The 25,352-nt window shown below is 33.5% G+C and overlaps 1 protein-coding gene across 2 annotated transcripts in view; it reads right to left on the bottom strand.

Annotated features, from left to right (window-relative positions):
- Positions 1-25,118, bottom strand: part of LOC123313523 (protein peste-like) — a 59,969-nt gene extending 34,851 nt beyond the window's left edge. Inside the window, exon 1 of one of the 2 annotated variants that reach the window (XM_044898443.1) lies at positions 24,996-25,118. In XM_044898443.1, the coding sequence (XP_044754378.1) occupies positions 24,996-25,019 (24 nt within the window). In that variant the 5' untranslated portion in view covers positions 25,020-25,118. Of the gene's footprint in view, positions 1-10,077; positions 10,272-24,995 lie in introns of those variants that run through there. The other variant, XM_044898446.1, reaches the window with a different exon arrangement.
- Between the last annotated feature and the right edge of the window lie 234 nt (positions 25,119-25,352).

Genomic DNA, 25,352 nt, shown 5'->3' with positions numbered 1-25,352 from the left:
CTATGGATTTGAGATAATAAATAAGTGGTTGGCATACTTGCTAGGTTGAATTTGGCTTTGGAGTTGGCCTTCTGAAACAGTTGCAGCCGAGTTGCCCAGTGTTTAGTTGCTCACACCTGAGTAGACAGTCGCCATGCATAGTGCGCCTATAAGTAACTTTATCAGATGTGGTATTGGGTATATGAAAATAGATGTTCTTGTGGTCTGGGCTTTTTCAAATGACCTTGTGAACATCATTTTCCCTTCCTGAAAAAGGCCGATGATCCACTTAAGGCGCAAAGAATAAATATTTGTTTTCAAGCGCTTCAAACGACTTACAGATTCTTTCGGACTATTAAAACATGTGTTTTTTCTTTCTTTTCTCTCTATAAAATTGCCAAAGCGGAGAAAATGTTCATTCATCGATAAAAACAAATGATATGGGCGTGGTAACCCAATTTTTTCTTCATTTGAACTGAGTAGTGAGAAATTACCAGATTTTGGCGATCGATTGTTGCTGAACCACTTGTAGGATTCAAACGATGTCATTTCCTCATCTACAAAAGTAGTGAGCACACATTTTTGGTCCGATGCACACTCCTAAGTGAAAATTGCGAAAAAACTAAAAAAGTACGAAAATTCCGAGGTTTCTAGGTCCCCAAATTCAAGCCCTGTCATAAAATTGTCGCAAACTTCAGTTTTTTATGATTGAGATGCCCTTCGTTTTTTGAAACCATTTCAAGGTTATCAGCAGTTTCTAGGAAGCACGGCTCTTTTTCGACCTAATTTGCTTGGGTTATGGCTGTCAACATAGAAGATTCTAAAAAAGTGAGTGAAATCCTCATATATTGATTATCATGAGGTATAAAAAATTTTGCGTAGAGAAGTTGAAATCGTGAAATGAATAACCATTGAAAGATACGGAAATGCAGGTAGGTGTACGAAACGAAATTATCCTCTGGCCTTGGTTTTTAATGGTTTAATTAGCAGTTCCATTTGAACGACAATAGGTTTAGAGGTGTAATTCTGCGCTGTAAAAGTGGTAAAGAGCTCATCAGAGCACTTAGTTTTCTTGACTAGTCATGTACAGTGTGTTTCGCGTAAGCTAATGGATTTTTTGACTTATTATTCATTGAGCAAAATTGAAAAGTGAAACATAACATATTTTTCACTGGCTATTCAGATATGCTATCGAGAAAACGCACATGGAAAGTCAATGTGGAAAAAATGTTTAAAAAAGCAATTCTTTAGACTGGTTTTCATTTGTACAGAAGCAATTACTGATTTTCCTTTCATCAGGTATTCCCAAAATCGCCAAGTTTCTTTCCCGCTCTCCTCCTATTTTCTGATTGCTAAAAACTTTCCAATTCGAATATATAAATACAAAAATTATCCTGAAAAAATTGAGAATTGGACTTCCGAAATTATATCAATCTATGGTCCAATAGATTCTTGATGTCAAATTTTGAAATATTAACTAAATTGACAGTAATGACATAATCATAGAATATGGACATAATATTCCTAATTGATTGCACATGAATTAACGTAAAATAAATATTGAACCATAATAATATTTTCCGCCGACCTTTTAATAATAGCACTGTTTAACGTACACGACATTAGCTGTTAATGAACCCTTTTATTGGTTAATTTCCAATTAATGCATTATTGTCATGGGTAATCGAACATAGAAGTATGTATTCAGCAGCTTCACAAATAATTATTTTATTTGTATACTTCATTCAAATTTATTTTAGCAGTCGGTTGGCCATGAAATAATTTTCTCAAGTTTTTGTAACTAGAACGAAGTTAGGTTGGCACTCATGAAATGTCGTTAATGTCATAACGCCGTTGCCACAACTAATATCAATTTTTATTACGAAAATTCGAAAATGCCGAAAGTGATTGAAAAAAGAGACAGGGTTTCAGGAAGTGCTATTTAGAATTCAGGTCCGCTCATTCAAATAGTCATACCTTGATATTCTAAAATCCACAATACGTCAGACGGTAGCGAACATATTCAATGTAAGAGAATTTATATAATGTTTCATCTTAATCTAAACGACCTATATTTCAGCTGAATATTTCCACAATCAAAAAGATTGTGATTGAAGAGTATGACAAAGAATTTCCTTCTATTGGGAGACCCAAAAAAGTGGTGGCATTTCAGAATTTTATGTTTGAGTGAATTAATGCGAAAATTTAACTACAGGATTTTCGATAAATGTCATCGGAGAATGAGTTCCCTAAAATGGATTTTTCTGTTTTTCATTTGAGTTGTCCTATACAATGTAAATGTCTAAAGGTACTAATAAATACCTAATTAATATCATTACATCAATGTACTAAGATGAATAGCCACAAATACGCGCAAGTTGCCCTGTTACTTGTTTATTCATGCATGTGAAATTTTTGTTCAAAGGTGAAGTTCATCTTAACTTGAAACTTCCTTCAACTTCTTTTACTTATATTGATGCAAGATGATTTTTATGGAAAGATTTAACATTCTTGTAATTATCTGTTAATTCCTTCGGGAGATACCCATTGCCAACCACTGCATCATATGCATTTCATGGGTTAATATTTTTGAAATCTACAAATGATGTAAGCCAAAGAAGATAACGAACATTAACTCTCCTCAAGCTAGTGCATATTATGATATTATACTGATCTCTTGTATTTTCCATGCAAATAACTGGATTTGGTATGCCTTCAATCAGTTTGTGTAAACTTCAATTATGTTCGTCACATATTTTCCGAAGAGATTCGACATTGTGATAAAATACGTAATAACAGAAACTTTTACGTAGAAAGGGCAACATAGCGTTGATTTAAAACCCAAAAATGTTTTGACAAGCTTCATAACCCCACATTTTCGTACTATACAGAGTGAAATGTGTCAAATTTCCATGGCCAACCGACTGCTAAAATAAAGTTGAATGAAGTATATGTCGCTTTGATTTTCGTAGTACTTAGCGGGTGAATTGAGAAGAGATGAATTGTGGAGTAGCAGGAAAATTATGATGGTTAGAGAGTAATCAATGTATCTATGTACTACAACTCCAGCTTCCACCAGCTCCACACATTCTTTAACATATATTATAGGGAACAATATTGATGTGATTTACTCAAAATGTCAGAACTCGAATGTGCCCTCTATGGACTCGAATTGTTCTATCGGCAGCATAAATATCAACATTCCGATATGAACATAGAAAATTTATAAGGTGTCAAATTTGACTCGGTATCGATAGAAAATTTTTGCAATCAAGAATTCAATTCAAAATGTGGTCGACGGAAAAATCTTGTAATCAACACGTGTATTAATTGAGCGATTAATGATCTGGAACATTAAAATATCTCAATCATTAATCGCTTTCATTAATAACCTAGTTGATTAAATAACTATTTCGAGGTTTCCCAGAACGAATGAGTTATCTTGAAACAAATAATATAGAAGAATTATTGGGAGCTCTGGAAAAAATTTATTCCCTCTAGAAATGTATTTTTTTTTCTGAATAATGATAATAATTATTATTTGTACAGAAAATTGTTCAAGACTCAGGAACATATCCTTTTTAAGCATTAAAAAAACAAAAATCGATCAAGCACACAGGTGAAAAACAGAAAAAAAACCCAACACGTTAGGTTCCCTTGTATCACGGTTACAAATAAATCATAACCATCGGTTATTGTATGGTAAAACTTTCTTCTTGGAATACCAATAGTTATGTAAAGAACTACTAACTAATAGCTGTTCTCATTTCATGGAAAAAAATCCTAACTTTTCCTAATAAAATAAGATAAAAAGTGAGCCTTTATGGTGGAAAAATCTATAGGTATAAGAACCAGCAGTAGTGCCACAAGCTCACGACAAGCGCACGACTCGACATTAATACTTTTTTCCCTACTCTATCTTGAAGTGGAGTGGGTGAAAACTGATACCAGGGATGATCGATTTCCGCTCTTTGAAAATTTTGTGAACACGAAAATTGTCTGGTATAATCAGATTGCCAACAACGCCTTATCATATTCGATATCGATAAGTTGTTGACAGATTGTCCCCCCATGAGTATCGAAATCCATACGATCTGTGATCATGTGAACTTTATTTCGAAGGTTATCTGAGGGGATTACCCTCCCCCATAAAAAAATAATTATATCAGCCTTTGAATTAGGTAAAAACGAAGAGAAGAAAACACTTGACTTAGTTTCACAATTTTTAATTATAATATTTGTTGACACGCGTGTTTCGGGTTTTATCCCATTTTCAAAACTGAGTACATAAATACAGAAAGAACACATTCATATAATAATATAATCAAATAGCACATGCTAAAATCGGAGACAGGTGGAAATCTAATTGATCGTTTACAATTGGATTAGATTTTTCTAGGATTTCTAAAAGATCTAAACGTTTACCTTTATCACCTTTATGTAGAATTTTTACATTATTAAAATCTATGAAGTGATTGAGAGTAATGCAATGATTAGAGAAAACAGTTGTTGATTTATTCTGCAGAATAGATCTTTTATGTTCCTCAAGTCTAACCCCGAGAGAACGGCCAGTTTGACCTATGTAAAATGCAGGGCATTCATCACATAACAGCATGTATACACCACTTAACTGCGAATTAGACAGTCGATCCTTGCCATTAAAAAAATATTGATCTTAAATTCCTCTTATTGGTACATATAACATCAATTTCATTTTTTCTGATTCTTTTACAAAATTTTTCACTGAGAGATGGGATGTAGTTGATGTACGTAAATTTCTTGATTTCATCTCTAAATTGAGGTGGATTAATTAAAGTTAACAATTTTGTATGTTGTTTTTTGAAAATCAATTTGTCTATTAGAGTCATTCGGGGTAACTGAGCGCAGTGGGTAAGTGTGCGCAGTGCGTATATCTCGACTATGCAATGTATGAAAGAGGGGTTCATTTGGGTGAAGCAAGGGCGCAGAATCGCCATATTAGTTTTTCATAGGAGTGCGCCGTGCCACGTTTCTTTAACTTTTTATTTGCAATCAATCAAATTCACTAGTTTTCTTGTTAATTTTTAGCATCTCTGCACATTCTGCCAGGTCCAAGTTTCGAGTCCCTCAGTGTTAAACAATATTTTATTCGATCATGAGTATATTAATCTAAATATATAATAAAAAATTTTAGGTTCTCTTAGCTGCTCAACTCTATAAGAACGTCAATTCAAATTTTGGCTTACTGGGGAAAGTGTGCGCGGGTAAGTGTGCGCATAGATTCATTATATGGGAATTAGTTCAGTGAGGAATATATTATGACATTGTTGATTTTCTTGGTTAAGACTCGATCAATATTGTCCTATTTATTCAGAAAAATATGAAGAGCCACCAACAGGGGAATGTATCAAGTGTTATGTTCACCAAGAATTGTGGCACGAACAATAATGCACTGCTTGTAAAAAGGCGCTTCTGTATTGACAATAAACAGCATTTCTCTAATATTGTAACATTTTTTGTAATTTGTTTTTGTTTGTTTGCTTTTTGATGTTTTCTTATAGATTAGAAAATTCTCTATCTTATGAATATGTTTTAATTTTCGTAGCTTCAACATTTGAAACAGGGTATGGCTTGAAAGGCAAAAGTGCGCACAGTTGCCCCGAATGACTCTATGTTAGTGGAATAGCCGTTGTTTTTGGCTAATAATTTAAGGACTCTAACTTCATTTTCAAAACTGCTTTTTGACAAAGGGATCGAAATTAACCTATGTACCAGGGAGTGGAATGCAGACATCTTGATCTTATAAGGGTGCGAACTACTGTTTGGAATCAGACATAATAGACGAATTGATTTTCAAAAAACAACAAACAAAATTGTTAACTTTAATTTATCCACCTCAATTTAGAGATGAAATCAAGAAATTTACGTACATCAATTACATCCCATCTCTCAGTGAAAAATTTTGTAAAAGAATCAGAAAAAATGAAATTGATGTTATATGTACCAATAAGAGGAATTTAAGATCAATATTTTTTTAATGGCAAGGATCGACTGTCTAATTCGCAGTTAAGTGGTGTATACATGCTGTTATGTGATGAATGCCCTGCATTTTACATAGGTCAAACTGGCCGTTCTCTCGGGGTTAGACTTGAGGAACATAAAAGATCTATTCTGCAGAATAAATCAACAACTGTTTTCTCTAATCATTGCATTACTCTCAATCACTTCATAGATTTTAATAATGTAAAAATTCTACATAAAGGTGATAAAGGTAAACGTTTAGATCTTTTAGAAATCCTAGAAATATCTTCAGTATAAAAACAAAATCTCCCAATTGTAAACGATCCTTTAGATTTCCACCTGTCTCCGATTTTAACATGCTATTTGTGCTATTTGATTATTATATGAATGTGTTCTTTCTGTATTTATGTACTCAGTTTTGAAAATAGGATAAAACCCGAAACACGAGTGTCAACAAATATTATAATTAAAAATTGTGAAACTAAGTCAAGTGTTTTCTTCTCTTCGTTTTTACCTAATTCAATTCATCATGTTTCACCAAGAGTTATGTGTGGAATGAATTTCGAATATCAGCCCTTGCCCGAATACGTTTGGATTCGTATGAAATACGATGTCTACTAACGTAGTCGCGTCTAGCGAGACAACCTAAAGATTTACTGTCAATATCATTGGTATATTTCATGAAAAAACCGGAGGATTGGATTCATACAACGTAATGTACCTACTAGAATTTATTACATTGAAGAAAAATTATATTTCCATAGGGGAGATTTTTGTTTTTTGTTCAGAGTGCCCAAAAGTTCTTATATGAGGTGTTTCAGGATTATCCATTTTTTCTGGGACACCCTGTATATTTGAATTAAGAATTATTTATGTATTGTAAAAGAGAAATTGTGTCGTTTTCAGGAAAACGGAAGTTGACACAAAGAGAAAATCAAAAAAGTTCTCCATCATACATTTGCATTTATTGTTCTAGGAACCAGTCCAATCTATCAAATTCATTTTTCTCGAAAAACGTTATTTCCATGATGACTTTCCTGGCCCGAGTTCGATAGGAGTTTTTCTGATAGCAAATTTGGATAGTCTCAACGCGCCATGTTTCTGAGATGATTAAGTTCCTTTCCACATCAGTTATCCTACTGACAGAGATATGGAGAATGAATCATTGTACGCGTTGAATCGATTGCACAACTCATTGTCTCGAATAAGTCTGTTGAATAACTGACGTGCACAGGAATCATTTAACGAGCAATCTGCTTCATTGTTATGCATGTAATGGTTCTCGAGAATTCGAGTCATATACTGTGAAGTTTGCGATTCATCATTCATCAGATTTCAATCGTCATCCTTTTTGGGAAGGAATAGAACAGCATCTAAATTTGATTCAATTCCTACAGGTGCTCAATTTAATGCGCATTTGAGGCATCTCGAGATCAATTCTAATCTCGAGAGATATAAGAGTTAGAGAAAAAATGTCGGGCCTCCCTAAATCACAAAGCAGATCATATAGATCTTGATTCGTTTTTGAGTTACAGGGCGTTTCTCGATAATTAGTGATTAAATAAATATATCAGTTGCCTATTTGAGGTATATTTTTTCATCTGAATTTCTGAACACCCTGTGGAGGTAATTAGTGACGCAATGATGGGCCTTCGAATGAGTTTTTGAGGTCTGATCGTCTCTTAACATTTTCTTGTTTAATTTACGTCAACAGCTCTTTCCTGATAGGAAAGTTTCGAATGAAACTATGCAATTTGTAACATTAACGATAACACATTAAGAATATACAGATAAAATTATGAAAATTGAGCACATTCTTTAATTCCAATATTGAGAGTCCACGTGCTCTTATCACTGCTTCCAGGTGGGGTAAGCTTCCAATATAATTGGCAATTGCCTGTGGTGGAACGTTTTCCCATTCTTCAAGAAGAGCTGTTTTGGGAGCTGAAATGGTTTCCGGTTGACGTTTGAAAATAAGCCTCCCTAATATGTCCCACACAAACTCTATGGACGAGTTAAGGAACGTTTGCCACCCTTGTAAATAATAGAAAAAACTCTTTCAATGGAAATGTATTTTTTCAATATTATATTTGTGCCATTCGGTTGCTTTCATCATTTTACAATCTTTGGAATGTCCCCGGCTCTCAAGTCCAAGTGATATGAAAAAAAATTTATATTGTATTTTCAAGATAATTTTTGAAGTTATTCAGGCGTTTTTTTTTCGTTCTTCGTGCATTATATTTATGGTTTCATCCATAGACAAGGATTTATTTATTATTAAACTATGGTTTCATCACAGAACACATTTTTAGTTTAGGCGTTCTGTGATTAAACCATAGTCAATAATGCATAAATTGTTAGTCTCTGATGAGAATATAATGAACGAAACACGAAAAAAAAGCCTGGATAAAGTCAAAACTTACCTTGAAAATACAATATAAATTTTCTTTTATATCACTTGGATTCGAGAGCCAGGGATATTTCAAAGATTGTAAAATAATGAATGCAACCGAAAGGTACAAATATAATTAAAAAAAAAATACATTTCCATTGAAAGAATTTTTTTCATTATTTACAAGGTTGGCAAACGTTCCTGAACTTCTCCATTGGGTTTAGATCGGGGCTACGTGGAGGCCAGTCTTATCGATGAATGTTCATTTCATCGACCCCCTCTGGGGGTATCAACGCTCAGTGAACATCGACTTCGATGCTCATGTAACCTCTTGAAATCTCTTGGTATTCAACACTGTTATTATTCGACATTTTCGACTTTTAGTGATTTGAGGTGGTGAAAATCCGTCATTAAAATAAAGAAACTGAATTATTGATTATTTTGAGATAGTTTTTTACCACCACACTAGGTTCGCTACTACAATATGTTATACAGGAATTCTGAATAAGAATAGGTATGTCATATCAGCTGACGATCGGAGGACCAATTTGTTTCACTTGATCCGTGCTTTCATCTCCCCTTTGTTACACATCTTTATCTTGGAATTATGTGCTGTGATTGATTGCTCGTTATCATTCCAAATGTAGTATGACTTTTCAAACAACCGCTGAAGTTGGAAAGCTGGACATTTTTCACTTCAATTCATAAACCATGTATAATTAGCCAGTATCAATAAAAATGGATATGGTGTTATGATGAATTATTTCAAGCATCAATTGAATTAACCTAAACACTTATCAATCATTGTAGAATTCAACCTCTTTAAGCTAGGAAGGAATTTAGCAATGAGATACCCTAACATTTTTTTTATTCTAGGAAATAATTCTGAATTGGCCACGCAAAATGGCAAATATGAATTCATGAGTGTTATCGTTGTTTCACAAGTGCATTGAAATTGACGATAATTTTTATGACTGTATGAGTCAATTTTCTTAATTATAAGACATTTTTCACGAATCATGACAATGGACGCATGCAATTTTTCCGAGGCATCAGAGCATAAGTATAATTTCTGTGTTATTAGTCTAAAACTGGATATCGTCATTATCTATAAGGCAGAGGAGGGATCCATAAAATATTCAACTCGTTATTAACTGAGAGATTTTCTTTGCAGATTCATGACCTTGAGAGAATCATTTGGCGTTCATAATGTAATGTGTTTTTAATATTCATATTACAACTCTAGGACAAGAGAGGGAGAAATGCAGGGAGCCCTGTGAAGTTGGCACCCTCAAAAGAGAATTTGAAATAAAAAAATCAGTGTCGTTTGTTCGCCGTAGGTCCATGTTTGTCCAACAGTTTTTAATTCGACCAGGCACCGCTAAAATACGTAAAATTTCTGTGCATTCTCTGAACATTCGTAGATCCCCAGATTGCTTAAAATTTGTTTCAAAGGCATAAACCGTTCTCCTAACGTTTATCCTTCAACCAATAATTTCATTTGTCCATACACAGGACTAAAAAAAATTAATCATATAAAATTTTGGAAAGTGAAAGTGTGTTGAAACCCCCCAATGCGAATTTTAAAATCGAATGTCTGTCCATAGAACGTGAAAATTCTACAATATTGGGAAACCTCGAACCGGAGCTAAGTGGTCGGATTGTCGGATAATGTTTCATATCAATTTATCACACATTCAACTCACCTGTTCTTTGAAAATGGTGAAACGTCAATTCGGCATCATATCATTGATACACAAAGATGTGAACTGACATAAGTGTTTCCCGGGAAGTTAGGTTGCAGATAAACCCACAGTAATTAAACTTCGTCGGTTATTAAAGAAGGAATTGAATTCTGGAAGATTTGACCTCCTGGTTATCGAGTTAATTATTCAGAACTCACTTATATTCTTCAACGTGGGTGATTTTGTCGGTATCCATATGTTCGACAGAAGAAATTGATTCGAAAAGAATTAACATAAATGAAATTGTATAAAAAGATATTACTGATAATATCTCCTAAGACGAGTCACACCAGAGGTTGTTTTCAACAAATTGAGTTCAGTCAACCAGTGCCTTGTTTCTGAAAATAGTGCATTGTGTAAAAATTACTGAATTGTAAAAAATTTTAAATTATTCAGCACCCAAAACATGAGCGATCAAATCATGAAAGGAAATGGCTCGTTTAGATTGGCTCAAAAATATACGTTAAGTCGCATCAACTCTTTTTCTTGTGAAATTTTCATGAATAATTGCATAGGTATTCCTCTGTGAAAACCTGATGAACTTGATTTGAAAATTGAAGAAAAAATTATGTCCCAGTTTCATCAACTTTCTGAAACGGTTCATAGGTCATCATCTTTTTCACGAGATGAAAGAAAAATAGTTGGAAAATTGAGCAGGTAACAGACTTCCTTGATAGACATTCTGCATATCTCCTATTTTACTCATGATTCGATCATTTCCAGCAAATTCCGCTGTGGTTGATATGATGATATGAAATGACTACCTGCCTGGATTACCAAGAAATAATGTTAAAAAGAATTCTTGTGATTCTCGAAAAGTCAAAGATTACAAAATAATTTTTTTAAATGCGCCCTCAGAAAACGCCAAAGTACCTTCATATTTTTTTTACAATTTTGCAATTCAAACATGAAAATCAGGAAAAGAAATCCAACAAGAACGTCCGCAATCAATATCATTGCACTTCTACTATAAAACATAGTTTTTGCTGTGGTTTTCATATCTGCTCTTGTAAATCGTTCGAATATTTTTGAAGATTCTCGAAAAATTTTTTTTTCAGTTTTCGCAACACTTCAAGTATAATTGAAGAGTTTCTCATGCATCCTCTACGCAAGGTGACTTGTGAATGAAATTTCTAAATGATAACCCTGCTAACTTTTTGTGCCAAAAATGGATAGACCATTAGTTGCTGAGGATAACTTTTAGAGTACAACCCTTGAGTATTCAACTTTCAACATTGATACTCAATGATACAACTGAAATTATTATTTTTTTTATCAAGACTTATTTCTTTAGAGAGATGAAATAATGTGAAGTCCTATATATATACACTTTACGAGTGATTGATCTTATAAAAACATGCCTCTCGTAGTAATTGATGAATTATCTGAAATGAAAATCACAATCTCAAAAATAAGTGAAATTGTTATCAATGCGTTAATGAATCTTTCATCAATCATCTACTACACTCCAAAAATGCAGGTTTTAGGATAACTTGATGTCAAAAACATCGAGCACTTCTGAAGTGTATGTCATTGACCTCGAAATACACAAAAAAAGTAAAACACAAACTATGTTATCCTTATTACAAAAAAAATGTTGATGAAAAAACCCTAATAGTAACCATGTCTTTAACAAAAGGTAAGGGTTGTCATTTAAAAAAAACTCCTGCAGAGGGTGCATGACAAAGTTGTAATGGAAGAGAAAACGATTGCAAACCTTGTACCTAGTACTTATAATGGAAAAATATTTTCTATTTGAGCTTCTCTACTCCCTTAATCATTCAACAATCTTTGGAATTGTGCTTGAAAAGAAGGGTAACTTGAAATAAAAATAGACCCGTTTGAAGAATATATGAATTTTATGCCTTACTTTTACTCCCTCTGTATTATTGTCTCGAGTTCACGTAGGTACTGAAGTTGGGGAAAAAAAATTAGGTACTCACTTTGAGAAGAGATTCCAAGATTGATTTATTTAAGTCCCGTGTGTGCACTTCACACTAACACAGCCTATCGAACTCCATTAAATTTAATCGGATAAAATTCATAATACAAATCAAACACTGTGATGATAACTGATTGAACCAAAATTCAAAACTCTTGCTTCAAAACTATTGCTAACATCTGAATTAGTAGCGGGGAAATGAATTGAAAATAAACATTCATTTCCCCTTTAAAAATTTACTCAAATTATGATGGAGTGATTCATTGTTTAGTGGATATTTTTAAAATTTGCTGTGTCATAAATAGTTCCTCATCTCGTAAAATCATTCATAACCGAATTCGTACGTTTCATGGTCGTAAATGCTGTATCATTATGGGAGGAACATATTTACACAGTCTACTATTATACAATATAGATAAGATAGGAAAGGTATGATGTAGTCCTATAATAAATCGTTCCGATGTATTTTTACCGTCGGAAATCAGCACTTTCCTGATTCGCTTTTTGTACGAGATAATAATGTATCAATTATTATTAAAAAAGTTTGCAAAGATGTAGAAGAAACACATACAGAGTGGGCTATATTGAAAACAGCGGCTCTGTAGGTTGGCAGAACTTAATTATAAAAACGCTCGGACACCTCAATTTTGTAATTCAGAGGAAAAACTTCTAAGATCAAATTCAAAACCGTATCGCATTAACCCTTGGTGGTAAAACCGAAACCCCTATATTTTGATTAAGGAAGATGGAATAAGTAATGACTCATTCGAAAGTTCAATATATGGAAGTGTAGCTTCCTGAGAGAAGGACAAGTAAGCATTTCACTTCTCAATTTAGATTTCCTACTAGTCCATTTCCGATTCAAAAGTTCTTTCTATTCTGAGTTTAACATATTTTTTTTCATTCAATCCGTTCGTTTTTGAGATATTTAGGTTCAACTTTTGTACAGAATTGGTCATTAGGTTAAACATACTGTGTGAATAGAACAAATTTTTATTGACTTATATTATGGTTTCGATGATAATCATTAACTTCCATACACCAGACATCAGAATATTACCTATAGTTGGGGAGCCCAAGAGGAAAAAAAATTCGGGATTTACTCGAGCGTATTGGATTAATATAAAGAGAGATATCTTGGATCCTGTAGACAGCCAAAAATTAGATCTGTTAGTATATCTTAGAACATGGATGTTTCTCTGTCTAGCGCGACACTAAGGCAGTGGCGTAAAATACATAAATTTATATAGCTCCTACCTTTTTGTACCAAAAATTGACGTGACAATGATGTCACGTGTACATTATCGAGCCTAGACCAGTTCCATGCATAAAAAAATATTGCGTTACCATAGCAACGAACAATAACTCCTTAGAAGTGTCAGAGTGAAGTTTGATGTCAAAAAAGTAAACCAGAGTTAGGCAATAAGTTGAAAGAAAGAAGATGTCCACCCAAATTGTGAAAATCGAAGTCAGTGTGCGAGTATCGAGTCATCATCAAGTACCTGTTTTTTAAAGGGTTAAGAGGTGAGCAGATTCACGAAGATATGTTCAATACCCTTGTCCTTCGTATTCGACCGTGAAAATTGGACTGCAAGCTTCAAAAGAGGTAAATTTTCCATTGAAGATGATGACCGATCGGGAAGTCCAGTTTCTGTGTCAGTCCCCGAAAATATCGATGCAGTGTTGAATTAGATTCGATAATGACAAAATATAAATCAAGTAGGAAGTTTGGTCAGCTTTCAGAAAAAGATCAAGTTTGCTTTTTTGACATCTGTCAATAATAAAAATATAAAATAAATGTTGCTGAATAAATAGAGTTACGAACTTGTGAATCTCTTTTATTAAATACAGAGTGAAGCAAATATTAAAATATAACAGGTTATGGGCCCAGAAGCACCAGTGATTGAAATATAATAAGTGGACAATCTCAAATTTCGTAAAAGGAAAGTGAAGAAGTGCGCAGTATCATATAATAATTAAAAAAAAACCAGTGGGCAGTAAAACAAGTGAAACTATGGCTTTCAATGACGATTCTAATGAAATATCAAATATCACAAAACTCAAGGATTCATCGACGTTTTCAATGTGGGAATTTGAAATTAACATTCTGTTTGAAGCAAAGAACATAAAAGATATCGTAGATGGATTAGAAGAAAAACCAAATGACCCAGAAAAACTGAAGAAATGGAAGGTTAGAGATGCTCAAGCCAAAAATTACATCTTGAAAACAGTCGACAAGAGTGTGAAGACTCATCTTTTCACTTGTGATTCTTCTAAAAGTATGTTCGAAAATCTTAGCAAGATATACAAAAGAAACACCAATCAACAGAAGTGTAGTCTCCTACAAGATTTCCATACGTTCAAATTCGAGAAGAACAAAAATGTAGCTAGTAATATAAGTAGTTTGCTTACTATTTCTCACAAACTAAAAAGTATGAATGAGGAAATCAAAGATATTATGTTGATAGCAAAAATAATGTCAGTGTTACCTGAAGAATATAGACATTTCAGTAGTGCTTGGGATTCTGTAGCTGATTCAGAGAAAACTTTAGAAAATCTTCAAGCACGTCTTACAGCTGAAGAAGAGAAATTGAAAGAAGGAAACAAAGAAAATGTGGCTTTCAAGGCTTTCATGAACAATTCAAGAAGTAACATTGTTGCAGGAAAATTCCAAGGAAAATGTTTCAAATGTAATAAAATAGGACATATGGCTAATAAATGCCGAATGTTGAAATGCAGAATTTGCAGAAAAACTAATCATGAAGAAAAAGACTGCTACTTCAGAGATGAAAAACTTAAACAAAGTAAAACGTTCAAATGTAATATTTGCAGAAAAGACAATCATGAAGAAAAAGACTGTTTCAAAAATAAAAAAAGTGAGAAAGTCAGTTGTCTTGCAGAAGTGTTGACTGTAACCAAAGAAGATACTCCAGAAGAATCATTATATACAAACGAGGACAAAGATGATATATTCATTGTTGATAGTGGATGTACAAATCATATGGTTAATGATCAATTTATGCTCACCAATATTAAAAAGGAGAAAAACAAGGTAAAAAGTGCCAAGAAGGGGGCATGCATGAATACAATTGCTGTTGGTGAATATCAATCCAGTAAAATTGAATTGAAAAATGTGTCTGTGGTGCCAGAATTAAGTAAAAACTTGATGTCAGTTAATGCCATAACTAACAATGGTGGAGAAGTATGTTTCTCGGAGTATACAGTGAAAATACTCAAGAACGATGTCGTGGTCCTGGAAGGATGGAAAAATGAAAATGGATTATATGAAGTGTGTCTCAGTAAATGTCGAGAAGCTCTCCTGACTCAGTCTGACATAACAATGGAATGGCATAAGAAGTTAGGACATATTAGTTTTGACAACCTTAAAAAAATCTCCAAAATATGTGATGACGTTCCTGAATTCAACAATATAAAAGAAGTGTGTGAAATATGTATGACCTCTCGCCAAAATAGACTACCATTTCGAGAAATAAGGGAAAGAGCTACAAGACCGTTACAGATCATACATACAGATTTGTGTGGTCCGATCGATCCTTCTACTCATGATGATAAACATTATTTTATGACAGTTGTGGATGACTTCACTCATTTTACTTCAGTATATTTACTGAAGTACAAGAATGAAGCAGAAAGCTATTTGAAGGAGTATATTAATAGAGCAGAAACACATTTCAATCTAAAAGTGTCAAAAATAAGGTGTGATAATGGTGGTGAATTCAAAAGTAACGACCTGAAGGAGTGGACAAGACGGAAAGGAATCATGATAAACTTTACCTTTCCTCATACTCCACAATTAAATGGAACGTGTGAAAGAATGCATCAGACAATCATGAACAAAGCGAGGGCTCTGTTGTTTGACTCACAACTAGATAAAGAGATGTGGGGAGAAGCAGTGTACACAGCAACATATCTTATAAACCGTAGTCCAACAACTACAACAAATTTTCTTCCTTCTGAAAAATGGTATGGAAAGAAACCTAATATGTCGAGACTCAGAATTTTTGGTAATATTGCCTATGCAAAAGTACTAGGACCTCTAAAGAAATTGGACCAAAGAAGTAAGAAATACGTTTTTGTTGGATATGCCGACAATGGTTATCGATTGTGGGATCCAGCAACGAGAAGAATATCTATTCACAGGGATGTGGTAATTACTACAGGAACTCCTATTCAAGAAGAAGACAATGATGAAATATTTATGAGAATAAATAAAGAAAATTTTCAAGAAGATGAAAATGAGAATCAAGATACTGTAAGTCAAGAAGAAGAACTAGTTGAAGATAATCAAGATGAAACAGTAAAAGATCATCAGGATGAAAATAACCATTATGATGAAGCGAATGAACATTACGACCAAAATGAATGTAATAGCAGACTGAGAGACAGAAGAAACATAAAGAAACCCACAAAATATGATGACTATTTGATGGAATCAGATGATGAAGAAAGTTTTTTGACTTATCAGGACTGTATCAATGATGAAAATAAAGATAAGTGGTTGAAAGCAATAAATGATGAAAAAAAATCGCTTGAGGAGAATAACACATGGAATTTTGTTGATGAAAATCAAGCAGAAGGTAAAGAAATTTTAACCAGTAGATGGATTTTCAAAGTCAAAGATGATGGAAGATATAAAGCAAGATTAGTTGTCAGAGGATGTCAACAAAAATCAAAATTGGATTTCAAAGACATTTTCAGTCCTGTGGTGGAAAGTAGTTCGCTAAGATTGTTATTAGCAATTGCAGCTCAAAATAATCTTCAAATTCAGACATTCGATGTGAGAACTGCATTTCTAAATGGAAAAATTGACAATGAAGTTTATATGAAAGTTCCAGAAGGATATGATATGCCAGGGAAAGTGTGTTTGCTTAATAAAGCACTTTATGGATTGAAACAAGCTCCATTACAGTGGAACAAAAGGTTAACTTCTTTCCTAAAAAATGAAGGAATGATTCAGTTGAAATCTGATCAGTGCTTATTCAAGAAGAAAAATAATAACCTATATTTGGCAATCCATGTAGATGATGGAATGATGGTTGGTCAAAATGATGAAATACAAAATTTTATAAAAAAAATTGAGTCAAGAATTTAAAATAGTTATAACAGATTTTAAAAATTATTTGGGCATGGAAATAAAGAAGAATGAAGATGGAATACAACTATGTCAAGCTGAATATGCTAAGAAAATTTTGAACAAATTCCGAATGGATAAAGCGAAACCAATGAAAACCCCTCTCGTTGTTCAAGGACATGCAGAAGATGAAGGTTCTTGTGAAAATAAATTTCAATACAATGAAGCAATAGGGAGTTTGCTGTATTTGACATGTAAAACAAGACCAGATATATCTTATGCAGTAAATTATGAAAGTCGTGCTACTGCAAATCCAAGCAATGAAGATTTTCAGAATGTGAAAAGAACAATGAGATATTTGAGAGGAACTATTAACACAGCAATTCATTACTCATCGGAAAGAACAGAAGACAATATAAAAATACAAGCTTATTGCGATGCAGATTATGCTGGTGATAAAAGAGACAGAAAAAGTACAACAGGATATGTAATCATGTTTGCTGGTGGACCAATATCATGGTGCTCGAGAAAACAGAGTATTGTGGCTTTATCAACTACAGAAGCGGAGTACATCGCTGCTGCAGAGTGCTGCAAAGAAGTCAAATATCTAAAAACAGTCATAGAAGAATTATTGAACACAGATATGCAAGTCATAATGCATGTCGATAATCAAAGCGCAATAAAACTGATTAAATCTGGTCAAATGAGTCGCAATAGTAAACATATAGATGTACGTTATCATTTCATTAGTGAACAATTCAAAGAAGGATGGTTTCAAATAAAATATTGCAGTACAGAAGAACAAGTTGCTGATATCATGACAAAACCTCTGATGAGTACCAAGTTTGACTACTTCAAGAGAAAGATTGTATTCGCCATTATTATGAATTGAGGAAATTTGTTTCTATTTCAATAATTTTATATTTGAGTACTTTGTCATTAAGGGAGAGTGTTGAATTAGATTCGATAATGACAAAATATAAATCAAGTAGGAAGTTTGGTCAGCTTTCAGAAAAAGATCAAGTTTGCTTTTTTGACATCTGTCAATAATAAAAATATAAAATAAATGTTGCTGAATAAATAGAGTTATGAACTTGTGAATCTCTTTTATTAAATACAGAGTGAAGCAAATATTAAAATATAACATGCAGTTCATGACATTATTTTATCAAATTGGGCTAAAACGTGTATCTGAAGCACTGAATATTTCATACTTACGCGTTCATCATATAGTTCACTTTGGACATGGAAAATTGCTGCAAAATGAATCCCCAGAAGTTTGAATGTTGACCAAAAGCGTGCAAGGATAGAAGCATCGCGTTCGATCTGTGCTCGATTTGAAAACTATGTAGACTTCTTAAACCGAATTGTTACTATGGATGAAACTTGGGTACATTTCTACTATCTAGAAACAAAACAACAATCGATGAAATAGCGAGCACTTTGGTTCTCCAAGACCTAAGAAGTTTCGTGTCCAAAAATCTGCTGGAAAAGTTCTTGCTTCACTTTTTGGGATTGCCATAGAGTAATCATGGTTGATTGTTTGGATAATAAAACAATAACCGGAAATTACTATTCGACATTACTGACCATTCTTCCGGAAAAAAATTGAAGAGAAAAGACGCGAAAGCATTCCAAAAGTGTTTTGTTTTTGCAGGACAATGCCCATGCACGGAATTCTCATGTTGCCATGCAAAAAATTCGTGATTTGGGGTTTGAATTTCTAGAACACCCCCCTTATTCACTAGACTTTCTCCATCCCATTCCTCAACTGAAAAAAGTTTAAAAGGTCGTGAATTTTCTTTCAACTAGGAGGTAATTAAAGCTGTGAAGTATGGTTTGCATATCAAAAAGAAACATTTTTTTTTGAAAGTTCTAGAGACGTTGCAGGTTTGCTGTAATAAATGTATCCAATCAAAAGGAGAATATGTTGAGTACCTAATAAAATATTTTGACATTGAAATTTTTTCTGATTCTATAGTAGGGTAAGAATTTTTCAATATATCCTCGTATATAAAAACACAGTCTTGTTTTTCTCACAAAACTGGAAAGTATCAAGATAGAAAGAAATAGAAGTGATTGATTTTTTACATATATTTCCGTTCGTGTTACAAAGTAACTTAGATTACCTTTACCGACCTGAAGATTCGTTATATCGAAACACGTGTAATAGACAATTGATCCTCGTGTACACTAGGTAATTGACTTTTTAGTATAACTATGGATTTTTATGAGGTATCGAACACATCATTTTAATTATTTTTGATATTTTAAGAGCCTTTTCATTATTGTATTTTGTCAGTTCCATGTAAATACTAGGTATAAACATGTTTCATCTTGAATATAACTCTTTCATTCCCTTCCGACTACAACCTTGAAACTGCCCGTGAACATCGGCTATTTATTGCGTGCACAAAAATTATAATCTGATCTTTACAATGGATGATTAAGAATCTGTAGGAAGATGAATTATTCAGTCACAGATGGATTGAAAATCTCCTGATTTAGCAAAAAGATTTTCAATCGATATTTGAAAGTAGAGTTAATTTATAATTGACCAAGTCTACTCAAGAATGTGACATTAATTGCTAATTAAAGATTGACTCGTGTTAATGATTCTATATCCATGTTAATTAACGTTACTATTCGGTACCACAGGATGTATGAACAATTACATCTTCATGGAAGAAATAAAATAATTTCTACATCCAATTATACGGCACATGTTAACATGAGAAACTATGAAGAATATCAATATGAATTCTTGATGAAATATTCAATTACTTTCTGGTGAATCGTATAAAGGCACTGCAGGGTGTCTGTGAACAAATGAGAAGGACTTAGGGAGATTAAAATGAGCAGGGGTAGTTTCTATAAAATTTTTTCGAAATCGACCTCCCTTCCAAGATACAGCCTTTGGAAGGCGATGACGAGTTGACAGTTTTTAATTCTTTTTACGGGTTCTAAAAAACCCTGAGTCATAAAACTATACATAATATGAAGCACTAAGTAGATATTAATCACACAATTTTTTTAGATTTCATGACTTTATTATTAGGGGTTGGAAATAACAACCCCTTATGGTTTTCCTTCAAAAATTGTTTCCGTGGGATAGATTTTCGAGAAATAAAATTCTCTTATGGTTTTCCATTCAATCCTGGAGAAAAAAAGTCTCTTGCAAAATTTCGATACAGTCGATGCTTTTTTCGGAATAGATAATAAAATCTTACAACCTTGCAAGCAGTATACGAAGAAGGTCTATGAGGCAGAGAGTTGATGCATGTATTTTAGCGGAAGGTAGTCATACTATGGGACACTTATACGATGAAATGGAATGAACAATGATCAGAACTGCTTGTAAGTTTTTATTTATTCCGAAAAAAGTATCGACTGTATCGAAACTTTGTAAGAGACAAGATTTGGAATATTCCAAATCTTGCTTTTGACCGGGAGGGTTTTTCGACCAGGTTCGGTCTTCCAAGTGATGATTCTTCTGTTCTTCAGTTGTTCGAGAAACGCTAAAGGACCAACTCTTGGGGAATATCTCCCAAAGTTATGTTAGTGATTATTTATTGTGGACATACGTATTCTTAATTAGTTTTACTGAATGAGTATTCAGTTTTATTTTATTTTTCTGATGCCTTCAAATCGAGAAAGTAGAAATGAAGAGCTCTTTATATCGGGGGCGCAAAATATCATCAATGAAATATCGTAATCAATTGATTGAGAGCCGACAAAAGTATGCGAAAACAGATAAGATAAAAACCCGCTGTTTGTTTAGACGGCAGAATGTTTAAACATCTTTGTTGATGTTTATGTCGGAACCTTTTTCCTCCATATTAACACAACTTTTTGACATTTCATTATTGTAACATCTAAAAATCCCAATAAAGAAGGCACCAATTATTTCAATATAAGCAGTCATGAGAAATGATAGTAGTTTACTCTTGTGGTTATCACTATGTTACTCTCATTCCGAATATCGATATGGTTGAATGGAAACGGCCTGTAGAATTATACAAGATGTTCTCTATAGTACAAGACATACGATTTTGTTTTTTTTTAGGTAATTCGATTTTGATTTATTGATCTTTAATACTATCAACCCTCAACATTTTCAGTTTTCCTCTCGAGACATACCAGAAAAGGAATAAAGAGAATCCCATACGTAGCCTCCAAACTTTCCACTGAAAAAATTTCGATGGAATTTTGTGAAATAATCGATCATCCTTACGAGGATATATTGAAAAATTCTATAGAACCAAACAAAATATAAATGTTAAAATATTTTATTACTCAACATATTCTCCTCTAAATTGGATACATTTATTACAGCGAACCTGCAACGTCTCTAGACCTTTCGAAAAAAAAGTTTCTTCTTGCTTTGCAAACCCAAATACCACAGCCTTTATTACCTCCTTGTTGGAAGAGAATTTACGACCTTTTAAACTTTTTTTCATTTGAGAAAAGAGATGATAGTCGGTTGGAGCCAGATATGGTGAATAAGGAGGGTGTTCTAGTAATTCAAACCCTAAATTACGAATTTCTTGCATGGCAACATGAGATTTGTAGGCAGGGGCGTTGTCCTGCAAAAACAAAACACCTTTGGATAGCTTTTCGCGTCTTTTCCCTTAAATTTTTTTCCGTAGAATGGTCAGTAATGTCGAATAGTAATCTGCGGTTATTGTTCTACCCTTATCCAAAAAACTCAATCATTATTACTCCATGGCAATTCCAAAAAACTGAAACAGGACTTTTCCAGCAGATTTTTGGACACGAAACTACTTAGGTCTTGGAGAACTAGAGTGTCGCCATTACATCGATTGTTGCTTTGTTTCTGGATCGTAGAAATGTACCCAAGTCTCATCCATAGTAACCATTCGGTTTGAGAAGTCTACATAGTTTTCAAATCGAGCACAGATCGAACGGGTTGCTTCTACCCTTGCACGCTTTTGGTCAACATTCAAACATTTGGGGATCCATTTTGCAACAATTTTCCTCATGTCCAAATTGACGTGAACTATATGATAAACGCGTTCGTATGAAATATTCAGTGCTTCAGATATAGCCCCATTCGACGGTCTGATAAAATCATGTCATGAACTGCATCGTTATTTTCGGGGACTGACACAGAAACTGACCTTCCCGATCAGTCATCATCTTCAATGGAAAATTTACCTCTTTTGAAGCTTGCAGTCCAACTTTTCACGGTCGCATACGAAGGACATTGATCACCAAGGGTATTAAGCATATCTTCTTAAATCTGCTTACCTCTTAACCCTTTTAAATACAGGTAATTGATGATGGCTCGATATACTCCAATTTTTCGATTTTCACAATTTCGGTGGACATCTTCTTTCTTTTAATTTATTGCGTAACTCTGGTTTACTTTTTCGACCTCAAACTCCACACTGACACTTCTAATGAGTTATTGTTCGTTGAAGAACCACTGGTATATCTATGGAAGATGATTCTCCAATAAAAGGGTCCTGTAGTGTTCCTCGAACAACTGAAGAACAGAAGAATCATCACTTGGAAGACTGGACTTGGTCGATAGACCCTCCCAGTCAAAAGCAATATTTGGCTTTTATTAGTTTGAGTACTGAAGGCATTTCTAACGACGAGGGTGATCCTCCACCAAAATCAACAGAAGATTTTTGACACAGAGATGATATTTTTCTCAGTGCGATTGGAGAACAATAAGTTATGTACTTATTATTAATTATTCTTTCTCATCTCATCTCATCACGTCTTCGAATCAGTTTTTAGGAGGGCTGTATTATTTACTTTTCCTTTGTCGTTTTCTGCTCTGGTTTTTTGTTTCAGATATAACGAGATAGGGGGAGGATAGAGAAATTTGTATGTCAATGGAAAAGAAGCCCTTCAGTATTGAAAGCCTATTCTGTTAACAGATTTGTCATCACTACACTACTCACGGGGGACAGGTTTTTTTATTAAGGTTTTTCCCTAAGCTCTGTTAAAACTCATATATATGCTATATTGTATAATAATTAAAAATGTATTGCTGACATTCGAAAGAATAAATACAGGGCGAGTTTTTGACTCGTAGAAATATTTCAACAGTAGATTCTTGAGGTCAAAAGAAAGCTTGGTTTAAAATATACAGGTTGTAGAAAATCAAACGTTTTTATCCAACGAGATGAATTCCGGTTTTTCAATTATTCAATGAATCGATGTGAATCGAACACAAGATGACAAGATAGCACCCACATCTCCCAACTCTTGTGGGTAAGTTGGACGTTATCTAACGAATATTTGATTTTTTTGTAAAATAAAAGTATTCTTCATATTTTCTCTCATAATGTTCAGTTTTCTAGTAATTTGATGTTCAAAAATTAAAAAGTATCTGTGAAATTCGAAAAATTGAATTGAAAAGTTGTAGTCAGGTAGGTACCTGCCTATCACCAATATTGCCCACCCTATTTACACCGGAGTTTCATAATAACATTACGCGTTTGGTTTTTCATCTAGTGTGATTTTATAACAAAAAATTATACATAGAAAGAAGATTAACCAATTTTGAGAAGAATCCAATTTTTCCAAGTTCATCAATGAAATATGTACTCACGTATTGATAAATTAGATATTCCAACTATCTAACCAACTCCATTCACTTTTGTTAAAGCAGTCGGCTGGAAATTTGACACATTCCACACTTTATAGTACACAAATATGGAGTTATGACGCTTGTCAACATTTTTGTTTTTAAATCAGCGCTATGTTGTCCGTTCTTCGTAAAAGCCTCGGTACCTTATAACGTATTTAATCACAAGGTGAATTATATCGGAAAATATCAATTCTGAAATATATGATGAATACAATTCACCCTTCAATAAATAATTGAAGGAACACCTTATTTGCATGGATAATAAATGAGTAGTACAGGAGATCAGTATTCGAGTTTATTTACTTTTGCTATGATAATATCAAATTAGAGACACATAACATGCAGATGCTTGAAAAGAGTTAATATTGGTTATCCTTATAGTGGACGACGTTACATCAATTTCATCTAGGAACACAAATGTGATTTTTAATCTAAATATTTATATTCTGAAAATTTTCCCAGGAAAGTAATTCTAGCTGCAATAACATTTCATTTCTTTCATTCACAAAAAATTTTGCTTTCATTTTGTATTAAAATAATCCATTGATTTTGAAATTTTGAACATTGATGTCGCATATTGAGGTTATTATTTTCCCATTATACAATAGGTTACAAACAGAAATTTTTCTGTTACAAATAGTTACTAACGATTGGCTTTCCAACTGTACTTTATATTTCGCGAAAAATCAGACAATGGTTAGCACCCAGTGAAATGCGGTGTTTTTTTACCTTTATCTTTGAGGTACAAACAAAAATTTTGTTGTTACGAATAGTAACTAGATACTAACGAATGCAAAAAAATTATCTGCATTTTCGAAATAGTGGACGCTAACTTCAAGGACAAAACTTTTGCAGCGTAAATGTCACTTGCTATATCCACCAATTTCACAACAATTTCCATCCAAATGGTAGAAACTATAGTATTTACTTTTCCTGTAATGACTAATTCCCACTCATTTCAATGATTATGAGTATTATCTACCATTACAAGTGAATTATGATATTTCCTCACTAACGACAAAAACGTACATGATGTCTGTATGTTAGAATTAAACTCGACTTCTTTTTTTGGCTTGAATTCTAAGCGATTACAAAAAATGACGCACTTTTTCGAAATACTTTATATCCCCCTAAACTGTCGCCTTTTACCACCAAGTTTTTTCACTTAACCTCAAAGCATTTTAAATGAGCCGCTAAACCGAAATCGCGTAACTCACCTTTGATGGATGACTGTAGCACATTCTTTATGCATATAATTAACAGTACAGATAAACCCGAGGAAACTTGCGAGGAACTTTTCCAATGCTAACCTTTCCGAGCTAAATTCGAGACTGTTGAATCCCGGTCGGGAAAAATGAATCGCCATCAGCCTTGAGCTACCTAACAGCGTTATTAGGGCAACCCAATCGATGGTTTAACAGGATTAAAAAGAGCCAGTGACATGTCAACCACCATTTTCATTACATCATACAGACTCAATTAGGCGGATTGAGTTTTTCGTATGGAGATTCATGAACTCGATAGCATGTTCGTCGAGACGGAATTGCTCTGTCGCTGTCGTCGAAGCATCGCGA

Source organism: Coccinella septempunctata, chromosome 5 (genome assembly GCF_907165205.1).
Source record: "Coccinella septempunctata chromosome 5, icCocSept1.1, whole genome shotgun sequence".
NCBI classification, from domain to species: domain Eukaryota; kingdom Metazoa; phylum Arthropoda; class Insecta; order Coleoptera; family Coccinellidae; genus Coccinella; species Coccinella septempunctata.
This window is presented reverse-complemented; position numbering and strand designations above follow the sequence as displayed.